Source organism: Rhinoderma darwinii, chromosome 1 (assembly GCF_050947455.1).
Source record: "Rhinoderma darwinii isolate aRhiDar2 chromosome 1, aRhiDar2.hap1, whole genome shotgun sequence".
NCBI lineage: Eukaryota > Metazoa > Chordata > Amphibia > Anura > Rhinodermatidae > Rhinoderma > Rhinoderma darwinii.
This window is the reverse complement of record NC_134687.1, coordinates 404658826-404671832: the sequence shown is the minus strand read 5'-3', so window position 1 is coordinate 404671832 and position 13007 is coordinate 404658826. Positions and strand designations below refer to the sequence as shown.

The 13007-nt window shown below is 43.3% G+C and overlaps 1 protein-coding gene across 1 annotated transcript; it reads left to right on the top strand.

Moving 5' to 3' along the window:
• The first annotated feature begins 219 nt into the window (after positions 1-219).
• On the top strand, positions 220-11206 carry FITM1 (fat storage inducing transmembrane protein 1). The gene is made up of 2 exons (XM_075852714.1): positions 220-723; positions 10563-11206. The coding sequence occupies exons 1-2, from the start codon at positions 530-532 to the stop codon at positions 11179-11181; spliced, it is 813 nt and encodes a 270-aa protein (XP_075708829.1). The 5' UTR covers positions 220-529; the 3' UTR covers positions 11182-11206.
• Positions 11207-13007: the final 1801 nt, after the last annotated feature.

Here is a 13007-nt window from a genome sequence, read left to right as displayed (position 1 = left end):
TGTGCAACTAAATATGGATACAAGTTTCTTTATTTTGCTCTGATGTACAATTTATTGTCACATATTACTTCTAGAAGCTCATAACTGTGAGCCTGAATAGGTACTTTCCAAAAAGTGTATTCATACCTGTAAGCGGAGAGTGTTTCATGGTGCTATGCAATATGAAATGGACAGGGTCACAGTGTCGTGTGTGGGGACTGGCAGCTGACAGGGGGATGGGACATGATCTGTCCTTCCTGGGGGGGTGAAGGGCAGGATAACAGCTGTTGTGGAGGAGTTTGTCTGCAGTTTTGGGTCTTTGCTTGTGCCTGTTGCTTCTTGTCTCTTCTATAGTGAGTGGTTATGATATCTTTTTGTACTTGTCTGTCTCTGAAATCGTCATTACGTTTTTTTTCTCCCTTATTTTATCGTTTTGTTTTTTTTGCAAATATCCTGTCTGCATTCTTTATACAGCGACATCTTTTTCTTCCCATTGTGATCAGTTTTCTCACCTTGTCCTTCTGATTGACTATTCTACGTGTATTCTCACATGGCTGCGCTCAGCAACTGTATGAGTGCCCTTGTATGTCTCTGCTCAGAGATATGCGCCCGTATACTGGGTAGTGTTTGTATGAGACGAGGGTACCACTTGTGGCTGGCAGCTGTGGTCAGTGTGACTCCCTTTCTTCAGGAATTGAGTAACCCCCGGAGCATTTTCTCCAACTCCAACAACTTCTTCAATGTGTGAGTATATTTTTTTTTCACAGAATATGTTTAACTGGGCCAAGCAATGTGAAATGAAACACAATAAGGAAAAGTCAATTTTTATAGTATGTGTGCATCTGTTTGTACATACTCTATGCCATTGTTTATGATGCACATTGTTACCACACTTTACGTTTAATGGACGAAGTGTTTAACAGCACGCTACTGAAATAAATCCAGTAAAGTCCTTTCCTAAGTAGTTGGTAGCATTCATTTATAAAAGTATTCTGCTATAGTGAGTCAATGTATAGGTTAATTGCTAGTTTAACAGAACTTTTCATCTACAGTTCTTTGCGTCAACACGTCATAGTTATTTATATTACCAAACGGCTTACTGCATGTTCATGCCAAGCAGTCTCCTATCTCCCAGTATGTCCCATAGAAACTCACTTTGATATTTAAGTAATCGCTGCAAATAGTAATGTAACCGTATCCACCAATCAGATATTTGCTTTTATTTTCTAAGCTTCATTAGAAAACTGACGGTCACTGGGCCACAGCCCCTATGCAATAGTTTCCTTGACGGTAATACTGATATACAGATGTGTTCACACGTAACTTTTCTTTGTGTTAAATTGCACAATTTTCGACGATACCAATTCAATGCAATTTCGAGCCATCCATTAAAAAAAAACGTATATATTAAAGGGGTTTTCCCATCAGGAACATTTATGACATATCTACAGGATATGTTGTATAAAACAATTTCCACAGCACTCACTGTATCAGGAACTCCCCACTTCAAAGTAAAAGGGATGCAAATTCCATATCCTGAAATCCACAGGATATGTCATAAATGTCAGATAGGTGCAGGTCCCACCTTTGGAACCCTCACCTATCTCTACAACGGGGCCCCCTAAACCCCGTTCTACCTTTTCTGTTATCGCTGCCTCCCAGCCAGTTATATGATCGGGAGTTACGAAATAGTCCCATAGTAGTGAATGGCGGTTACGGAAGCAGCGTAGCGTGCATGCAGCGCAGAATGCGAGCTGCGCTGTTTCCATAACTACCATTCAGTTCTATGGACGAGATACACTGTTTTCGTAACTCCCGACCATGTAATCTTTTTCATGGTCGGAATTCAGCCACAACACAGCGGCAGAACCGGGTTTAGGGGCTCCCGTTCTGGAGATAGGTGTGGGTCCCAGAAGTGGGACCCTCATCTATCTGACACTTATGACATATCCTGTGGATATGTCACAAATGTCTCTTATGGGAAAACCCCTTTAAATGTATATATTTTTAACACGGTCGTGTATGGGCAAGGCGACGGATGGCATCTGTCGGAGGTTTTTCTTTTTTTTTTTTTTTTTTTTTTAACTTGCACCATGTATTTTGATATAGGTCAGGTTCATCCACAGATGTCTCCTTCGATAACTTTTTTTTACCTACTTTAAAGAGTTATGTACATGTTAAAGGCACTTGTAGCACAGTATGGTCTGAATTAAAAAGTGATCCCTAAAAGCAGATCTTGGGGTCTGCTACTTTCAGTGTATTTATTTCCGCACAATGAAGGGGAGTTCATCCAGGCAGTATCTATGCATAGATAAAGTACAGTAAAATGTTACCGCTCAGACGGCACTGTTTTAAACCGTTCACTACGAATTCGGTGTGGACACTCTACTACTTTTTACTCGGAGAGACAGTCCGCGATCCAATGAGGGTGTAGTTCCGCAGAGCTCCATATCGTCTCTCGACGTTCAAAAGGCTCCTGGTAGGGAAAAGCACTATGTCTCTTCTTTTCACCTACTAGAGACATAGGATCAACACTTTCTAAAATTGTTCGCTCCACGCTAAGTTTATTCCATACTCACAGACGTAAAAACGAACAGAAACATAAATAGATACAATCGTTATGGATTCATAGGCGGCACGCCAAACACTCTCGCCCGACCCTCGGTTTCGCCCTTCCGGCTTCCTTTGATGCCCCATGAGTGTTGCTGTAAGGTGTATAAATTATAGCTGTTCCTAAAATTTGCTAATACCACTTAAAGGGGTTGTCCCAAGAATAACATTTATGACCTATCCAAGGGATAGGTGATAAATGTCTGCTGGGGGACCCCACTGCTGGGACCCCCCCCACTGACCATTAGACGGGGGTATCGAACCTCCCCACTGCACGATTGCAGTGAGGAGGAGCTTGAATAAAGCGGAGGTTGAGCATGCGCCTTGCAGCTCAATTCAGTGTCCTTGTGACTGACGGAGCTGTTCTTGGCTGTTTCCGTCAGTCCCATAGACTTTGAATGGAGTGGCACCGCGCATGCCCGTCCTCTGCTCCATTCATGCTCCCTCCTTAAAGGGGTTTTCCAGGTTCTGACAAGTGATGACCTATCCACTGGATAGGTCATCAGTACTTGATCTGTGGGGGTTCGACACCCAGGCCCCGCACAGATCAGCTGCTCCGGTGCCTCCGTGCACCGGACATACATGCCGGAAGCAGTTAGCTCCGACAACGGAATAGCGGCCGAGCTGCAGTACTGCAGCTCTGCTCCTATTCAAGTGAATAGGAGTGGACCTGCAGTTCTGCAGCACGGCCGCTATGCAATGGTCGGAGCCAACTGCTTCCGGGCTCCGTCCATAGCATTATGCACCACAACATCCGGTGCCCGCAGGCCACCGGAGCGGCTTATCGGTTCGAGGTCCGGGTGTCGGACCCGCACCAATGACATACTGATAACCTATCCAGTGGATAGGTCATCAGTTGTCAGAAGCTGGACAACCCCTTTAATGCAATTGTGCAGTGAGGAGGTACGGCAGGTTTGGTACCCCTGTTCTAGTGTTCGGTAGGGCTCACAGTGGTGGGGCCCCCAGTGATCAGACATTTATCACATATCCTGTGGATCAATGAGGGATCAATGTTATTCTTGGGACACCCCCTTTAACATAGTATAACACGCTATATGTGCTCTCTTAGTTAAAGGGGTATTCCGGTTGTGAGAAGTTATCTATCCACTGGATAGGTAATAACTATTAGATTGATGGGGGCCGGACCAGTGGGACTCCCAACGATCGCCAGAACGGGGGTCCTATGTCCCTCTTTCCCCCAACAAGAGCGCAGAGCGCTCAGCAGTTTCCGCCACTGCCATAGACTTTGAATGGAGCAGCAGGGCGCATGCTCGACATGAGCTGCATTCATGTCCTCCCAGCAGGCTTGCTGCTAGGGAGAACGAGGGATACAGAACCCCCGAGTAGTTGGATATCCCTCTGATCTAATAGTTATGACTTATCCGGTGGATAGGTGATAACTTCTCACAACCGGAATACCCCTTTAAGCACTAATACTTGCAAGGTTTACAATTGTGTAGTGGTCTATTGTAAGAATGCAGTAGAGTTTCACAAGCATGATTAATATTTTGCAGGTGCATTATCCAATGTTCTGTCTATGACCTATCACAGCTATGTACAGCAACACACAAAGTTCCTATGGCTTCGTACTCCACCGTGTGGTGTCTCCATACCGCACTTTACAAAGATATACTTCCATAGCATCAATGCTTCAAGTGGAGAATATGTCTGTAATGTGGCAGCCTAATTTTCTTTTCTATAAATGAATCCGGCAGAAAAACCTCTATTTGGCTCTATGTGAAAGCAGAGGTAAAAGGGTAAGTTCTTGTATTAAAGGTAAATTTTATTAAGAACATATGAAAATTGGCACATGTACAGAGAATATATATCCGTTGTACAGAAATAACAGTATACACATATGTACCCACCAGTAGACGGTAGTATGATTGTACAAACATGACAAAAATAAAACCACCACACAAAAACAAAAGCTACATAGCTTTTCATTACAGTATATAGAAAGAGCAGTCAGTCAAATGCCTTGCCGAGTTGAGAAGTGGGTGGACTAGGGAAATAGACTAGTAGCCCATGTCTCAAATGTGACTGTCAAGAATATGAAAAAGGAGAGGGTGGAGAAGCCAAGGACATTAGCTAGTATGGGGGTTAGCTACCCAAGATTGCCATATTTTCATAAATTTATCCTTGCATCCCCGCCCTTCATATGGAAGTTTTAAAAGGGGGAGCTTGAAATTTATTAAAGTAATCCAGGCTTGTAACGTAGGAATCGTGGGGTGCTTCCAGTTTAGTAGGATATATATATATATATATATATATATATATATATATATATATATATATATATTTTTTTTAGATAGAACAATAAGAGCATCATAAGGGGTTTTGTAGCCACAACAGCAAAAAGGTCTTCCACCAAGAGAAGCTTTGGGGTCTAGTATACGGGGAAGTCCAACTTTTAAGTCAATAAATTTTATCACCTCATTCCAGAAACTGCAGATAACTGGGCACTCCCAAAACATGTGGAGAAAGGAGCCAACTCCTCCCTGGCAGTATGGGCAAATAGGAGAAGGAAGCTTCCCCATCCTAAACAATTTGGAGGGAGTATAGTAAATTTGATTACAATTTTTTATTTGAATGAGACGATCTCTAGCTGATATCAAGGGACCATTCAAGGCCTCTATCTCTGTATGGTCATCAGAGGCAATAATCTGAGACCATCTGTCCAAGGCTCTAGCCAATTTAAGGCTCTATCCAATTTATAAGTGGCACGCAGAAGTTGTTTGTAAAGTGTGGACATAGGCTTGACCAATGCCACCTGGGTCACTGGAGACGTACATATCCTGACATTATAGCCGGCAAATTGAGACCAGAAGGCATGTCTAAGTTGGAAGTATCGAAATTTAAGATGAGTTGGGATCTGGTGTTTAGCCCTAAGATGTGCAAAGGTGGCAATCTTATCTTCTATGACCACATCACCTAGAATCAGTATTCCTAAATTTGCCCATTCACCAGGGGTAGTGAGTCATCTTATGTGCGTCAGAAGTGGATTATACCAGAACGGTGTCCTAGGTGACCAGGACACCTCCTCAGAGCGGAATAGCATGATCGATCCCTGCCAAATCTTCAAGGTTGTTCGAATCGGGACTGTAAGTAGGTGCCCCGGGGGAGCTGTCTATCTATATAAGGAGTTGACTAGGGCCTTGAAAGATCCCAATATGGTCGCTTCCAGATCTGTAGATGGGTTAAGATGTCTGTATGTAACCCACCACCAGGCATATACTATTTGAATAGCCAAAAAGTAAAGATACGGGTTCGGCAGGGCCAGACCACCTTGCTCTGTAGGTAATTGGAGCGTGATATAAGGGTAAGTTCACACGTAGTGTAAATACTGCAGATTTTCCGCAACGTATTTAGTTGTGGAAAATCCGCAGCATAATACAGTAGCTTCAGAGCGGATGAGATTTGAACAAATCTCATCTACACGCTGCGTAAATGATAAGTGGAAAAAATGCACAGAAGTTGACCTGCGGTTTGTTTGTTTATTTAATCCGCAGCATGTCAATTGTATTCGCTGCTTTTTTTTTGTTGCCGTTTTTTCCCATTGAATTGCAAAAAATCACAAATTAGATTTTTTTTAAAATAAAAATGTGATACTTACCCAGAATTCTGTGCTTCTTTGTAAAGGCTGGCCTCCCGGTATGATGTTTTATCCCAGTTGACCACTGCAGCCAATCACAGACTACAGCGGTCACATGGGATGAAACGTCATCCCAGGGCTGCAGAACGTCAGGATGTCAGAGGGACGTGTCGCCATGGTAAGTATATCCATTTTTTTTTTTTCATGGCAGTATTCCGGGTGAAAAACCACCACACTTTGGTGCGGCCGCCAGTGTAGAAACGCTGTGTACCTTTACGCAGCGTATCCACCCTGTCTGAACGTAGCCCAAGGAGGTACAATAGAGCACCCATAGACTTGTTGATGAAGTATTATGGTTCTATACAACTCGTAGTTTGTACTGAGCTGTTAAATGACCGTTTGCAGAAACAAGTTGAAAATGAGTTGCTTTATGTTTGCCTGTCCATTGCTGGCTAATGTTAGCCTTGCTCATCCCCAGCCTTTTATGCTCTGGTATTGGTCAACCTTCTCTATTAACAATTTCTTAATGTACTCCTTTTACTCAAACTACTTCCTTTTGACCATGATCACAGTTTTACTGCAGTTTTTGTGGCAGGTTTTGGCTCAGTTTTTGAGCCAAATACAGAAGTGGAAACAAAAGAAAGGAGTCATCAGTCTTTTCTTTATACCTTTCCTTCCTTTTTGATCCACTTCTGGTTTTGGCAAATAAAACCTGAGCCAAAATCTGCATCAAAACTGCGTGTGTGATCCTGGCCTTACGGACGCCTTAAATACTGGCAATAATGGAGCACAGCCATGCAGAAATCCAATTTCCATCAACTGCTACCCCCCAATGTCATCACCTGAATTCTTTGAATGGGAATGTAAAAAGTACTATCTTTACGTACCCCTCCGTTGGCATAGTACAGGCATTGTAAACCCTCCATTTTCAGTTGGCAAAGTAGAGGAGAGCAGCCATTGGGAGTTTAATTTCCTTTTGTCTTCTATCTTCTAGGTTTACCTCCTTCGTGATAAACCTTTGTATATTAACAGGACATTTAAATATTTTCACACTTATTTAACTATAGACAAAAATATAAAATGTTCGTGCCCCTTGACAGATTGTGCTACAATTTCTACTCTCCTGGTAATGTGATCTAGGATCATACTGTATTCCATTTGATATAGGCCATTGTCCATATTATTTTTCCATCAGTGCAAAATCTGTAAATGTGCAGAAGTCATTTCTGTTCCACTAAAATATCACTGAACTTTGCACTGTTGCTATGACCATACATCTTATAAATATCCTCCAAGAGATGACATCCAGGACCTTTCATTCTATACCGTCAACTACATGCTCTCCTCTCAACTTCCACACCTTAATTTAGAAACGGCCTTACATTTTCATGCTGCAATAAATCCTGGATGTTTGCTGCTATCACCACCCATTATAAAGATATAGTCCGTTCGTGTGTCTGGTCGACTGTTTTATACAAAATTGTGGCTTGCATTTGGGAATTGTCCGCAACAGCTGTTGATGGACCTTCCTTGTGCCCACCATCTGTTTCCTGTTGTCGGAGACCAGAAATATTTCAAGGTGGGAAGGATTCACAATTATTAAGGAGCCACATAATTATTATATTTAGCTTCCTCATCAGTAAATCATTCCCCTTTCTTTTAAAGAGGAATCTTTCACTAGAAGGGACCCTTTTAAAAGTATTACATTGGTTAGAAATCCTAATAATACTGAAAATGGGTACAGTTAGGGTATATTCACACGATTAACAAAATACGTCTGAAAATACGGAGCTGTTTTCAAGGGAAAACAGCTCCTGATTTTCAGAAGTTTTCTGAGCAACTTGCGTTTTTCATGGCCCTTTTTGGAGCTGTTTTCAATAGAGTCTATGAAAAACGGCTCCAAAAACGTCCTGCACTTCTTTTGACGAGCCGTCATTTTACGCGCCGTCTTTTGACAGCGACGCGTAAAATGACAGCTCGTCTGCACAGAACATCGTAAGACCCATTGCAAGCAATGGGCAGATGTTTGCTGACGTATTGGAGCCGTCTTTTCAGGCGTAATTCGAGGCGTAAAACACCTCCATTATTTCTGAAAAGAGGTCGTGTGCACATACCCTTACTGTATGTCAAAGTGATGAGTAGAGGACAGAAAACAACTTGCCATATATGAACCTCTCCTTATTAAATATTTATAGCCATTCAACAGAGCTGCAGCATGACACACTTCCTTGCTCTGGCATCGACTGACTATTGTACCCTCAAGTGCAGGGGTCGGCACGTGCGGCATGGTTTGCTGGCAGACTTCCCTTTCCAAATGTCTAGCGCTGTTGCGTGCTTGGCGGCACGGAATACAGGGAGAGAGTGTGGCGGTTCATTATGCACTTGGCGGCGCTGATCACCAGGATAGAAAGCAGTGCTTCACTGTGTTTGTCGCTGCTGAACACTTGGTGAGCACACTCTCTCTCTTCTGGTGTTCAGCAGCGCCAAGCACATAATGAAGCACTGCGCTCTCCTGGTGATCAGCGCTGCAAGGACGGAGTTCAGTAACCGCTCTGTAGAAGAAAACCGTAGCAAAAGTGGTCTCTCTCTCCTATGTGCACCACCCCCCAGCTGGTGTTTAGTAGAAGCGGTCTCTCCTATGTGCACCTCCCCAAGCTGGTGTTCAGTAGCCGTAGTGTCTCCTTTGTACACCTACCCCAGCTGGTGTTCAGTAACCTCATATGCGCCACAGATGGATTATCTTGCAAAGAAAGTCAGGGACAAGGATCACACTGAAATGTAAGTTTAATGACCTGATTGTGATGGCACACTACGTTCTTCATCATTGTTTTTAGTTTTTATGTTTGTTTTTTTATGGCACACCATGCAGAAAAGGTTGCCTGCCCCATATCTAGCGTCGTGATAGGGAGCTTACACTGGTGCCAGGTTTACTGTAGAATGTCCATTCCTGACTCATTATCAGTGACCTCACATGCTATGGGCAATGACATACATTGCTTTGAAAATTTGCAAATATCTACCATCATAGAAAACCTTTTCTTATGTCTATGTTGCTAAGTGTGGCAGCCAATAATAGTAGTCTGGAATGGTGAAGATCTCCACAGTGTGGAATTTAAATAAAAGAGCCCATGATTTCTGTAAAACTCTGGGCTGTATCAGCTTTTCCATTTATTGCTGGTTTGAAAGAACAACCGTATTCCTAAAGGCCCCTTTACATGGCACAACTTTTTAAACCACTAACGAACGATCGTGCAATTGGGATCTGATGGTCATCTCCATCAGGATATTCTTCGCTGCCGGTAGGGAGTAAATTACCTCTATCACTGTTGCCTAGCGACTCTTGTGAGAGCTGATAATTGAATACGGATACGTTCAGGCAAATAGGTCAATTCTTATCTTCCTTATAATATTTTTCATAGCAAAACTCAACATGTAAGTGCAGGAATAATCACAATAATTATTACACGTGTTCCGTATGGTGCAAGGCATAATAAGATGGTTCACCTGTGTAACTTTTTGGGGGTCCTTCCACTTTCTTATTTGCCTTAACGTATCTTTATTGGATTGTGGACTTTAATTGGAAGTGGAGAGACCTCCGCTAATGTCCTGGGCTTTGGTGGTTTACATACTCAAAAAGTATTTGATAAGAGAGACGATAATTGGCCAGTGTGAACCGGTGGAACGATCAGCAGATGAACGATCATCAACTCGATCATCTGCTAGTCGTATCGTTTTAAAAAGTAAAATATCAATGTCGACAGCACATCTCCCTGAGTAAACAGGGAGACGCGCTGCCAACATGATAATAATAATGTATGGGGACGAGCGATCGGAGTAACGGCCACTCATCCCCATCCATAGCTCTGTGTGACCGGAGCAAACGAGCGCCGATCAACAATGTCTCGTTGATTGGCGCTTGCTGCACCGGCCGCTTAGCGGCCGGTGTAAAAGGGCCTTTAGGCTTCGTTCACATCTGCGTTAGGGCTCCATTCAAGGGTTCCATCCGAGCTTTCCGACAGGAACGCTTGAACGGAGCCCAGACTGAAACAAACGTAAATGTTTCCTGAATTAGGGACTCACTCCCTAATAGAGTACTTGAAAATGGACTTAACAAATCAGACTACCTGCTCAGATTACATAGGTGACCGCACTGCTTTAAGAAAAATGTGTCATTTTTTTTCCTTTAAGGTAGCTGCAATGGTAAAATATTTTCTTACTTCCCTTTATTAGTCTGTTAAACAACCTTAGCTTAATAAAGTGCATATTTTAATGGATAAATTTTTTTGCCTAATGAGTTTGACTGTCCATTTCCTAAATAGTTAGTGTAATGCTTATGTTTCTCGAGGACCATAAACTTTAACTCTTTCCCCTTTTACAGGAAGTTTGTTCATTGCTCCTGCGGTTGGACATTTCTGCTCCTCTCTGGATTTGTTCTGCTGGTGTCTTTGGTACCCACTGGCCGTCCATTGCTCTCACTGAAGCACCTTTCAAGATTGGGAATAAGTACAGCTGTTTGCCAAGGTATTCCCTACTTATTCAAACTCTTGGAGGATCTAACTGGTTCCTGTCACCAACCAATGCCACCTGGTACGCTACTACTCCATCGTCTGGAAACCAGACCAAGTTGCCAAGCAGAAGGGCACCAATGGGAGGGTTACCATGTCTCTCCACAAACCTTCACCCTGACATTGTGCAGTCTTTCTTTGGCAGAAGAACTGGCTGTGTTTGTTCGCTACTTGCGAAGAGGCTATCCAGCTGGCACTTCTCTGCGTTTAGTCTTCTTGTTGAATGCTAGCCTTCTGGGGTTGTACAATCTGCTTTTGGTTTGCACTGCACTTTATGCTCCTAGCTATACCCAGAGTGTGGTTGGTGCAGCCGTTGGGACCCTGTGCTGGCACCTTACCTATCGCAGCTGGTTCCGCACACCCTATTCACCTGGACCACCTGGTTTTGGAATGTTTCCCAGATTTGCTGGAGCCAAAAATAAACTAGAATGAAAAAGGTGAAATTTTCACCTGGAAATGTATCCATTCTTGGTCAGTTTCCATCCAGGATTTTCTTATACATCAAATTAATTACTTTCTATTTATTTGTTAACCGTGCCTGGAGTCTTCATTAGAAAGATAAACTAGTTTAACATAACCTGTTTACTTGTTTAAGACTCTTATCAACTAAACTGGAATTTCAACTGGTACCTCTCTCCATTCATAATAAATAAGGTAATCAAGTTACCCCGCAAGAGGAATTTTAACCAAGGTTGTTCAAAATCGACCATCAAGGAGATCGATAGAGAAAAACGAGGTTTCGCAACAAATATGTTAAATAATAAAGAGGAGCTCTAAAAAAAAAAAAAAAAAAAAAAAAAAAAAGGTTGATTTCAAAAAGCTACCAGAATATTTATAACACTTGGTCAAATTAAAGATATATTTAAGTATTAGTAGGTTTGGAAAATCTAGTTGAATGATAGTAACGATTACATTATTATATTAATTAATATAATAAAATAATATTACTATGTTAATTTGTCTCATTAATCTTTCAAGTTTGGACAGGTACGGTTCCTTCACAGCTGCGCTAGGGCTCCGTTCCGTCGGAGCTTTCCGTTAGGACGGAGCCCTGACATACACAAACGGAAACCATAGGTTTCCGTTTCCATCACCATTGATTTCAATGGTGACGGATCCGGTGCCAATGGTTTCGGTTTGTCTCCGTTGTTCAAGGGTTCCGTAGTTTTGACGGAATCAATACCGCAGTCTACTACGGAACCCTTGCACAATGGAGACAAACCGAAACCATTGGCACGGGATCCGTGACAATTGAAATCAGTCTGTCAGGGCTCCGTTCCGACGGAAAGCTCTGTTGGAACAGAGCCCTAGGCCCCAAGCGCATATGTGAACGAAGCCTTAAATTTCATGTGTCCAATCCTATTGTTTTTCTATAAGATAAGTAGCAGTGGTGGTGTCTGACAGCTGCTAATCTTTCCTGCTCCGTTGAATATTATCAATAGTCTACACTATGTGGAGATTAGAAAAGACCAATGATGTACATTGCACCAGTATGCCAGCTAGACACTGCATTGAGAAATGCTTACCACAGGCTTTGAAGAGTTAGGCCTCATTTACACGAGCGTGTGCGTTTTGCGCGCGCAAAAAACGCTGCGTTTTGCGCGCGCAAAAGGCACTTGGCAGCTCTGTGTGTCATCCGTGTATGATGCGCGGCTGCGTGATTTTCGCGCAGCCGCCATCATAGAGATGAGGCTAGTCGACGCCCGTCACTGTCCAAGGTGCTGAAAGAGCTAACTGATCGGCAGTAACTCTTTCAGCACCCGCGACAGTGAATGCCGATCACAATATACACCAACCTGTGAATAAAAAAAGATGTTCAAACTTACCATGAACTGCCTGCTTCCCCCAGTCCGGTCTCCCGGCCGTTGCCTTGGTGACGCGTCCCTCTCTCGTCATCCGGCCCCACCTCCCAGGATGACGCCGCAGTCCATGAGACCGCTGCAGCCTGTGATTGGCTGCAGCCTGTGCTTGGCCTGTGATTGGCTGCAGCTGTCACTTGGACTTAACTGTCATCCCGGGAGGTCGGACCGGAGTTATCGGTAAGTCAGAACGTCTTTTTTTTTTTACAGGTTCATGGATTTTCGGAGCGGAAGTCACTGTCCATGGTGCTGAACCAGTTTAACGCTTTCAGCACCGTGGACAGAGACTGTCTCCTGACGTCGCGTACCCGAACATTTTTTACCGGTTTCGGTCAAAACGAGTTTGGCCGAACCCGGTGAAGTTCGGTGCGCTCATCTCGAATTTGACACTCCGTTTGG

Bases quoted from the DNA above. Each gene is read 5' to 3' on its own strand.
- FITM1 (XM_075852714.1), top strand. From the start codon at position 530: ATGGCTGCGCTCAGCAACTGTATGAGTGCCCTTGTATGTCTCTGCTCA. The intron at 724-10,562 runs GTGAGTATATTT...CCCCTTTTACAG, and splicing joins TCCAACAACTTCTTCAATGT to GAAGTTTGTTCATTGCTCCT.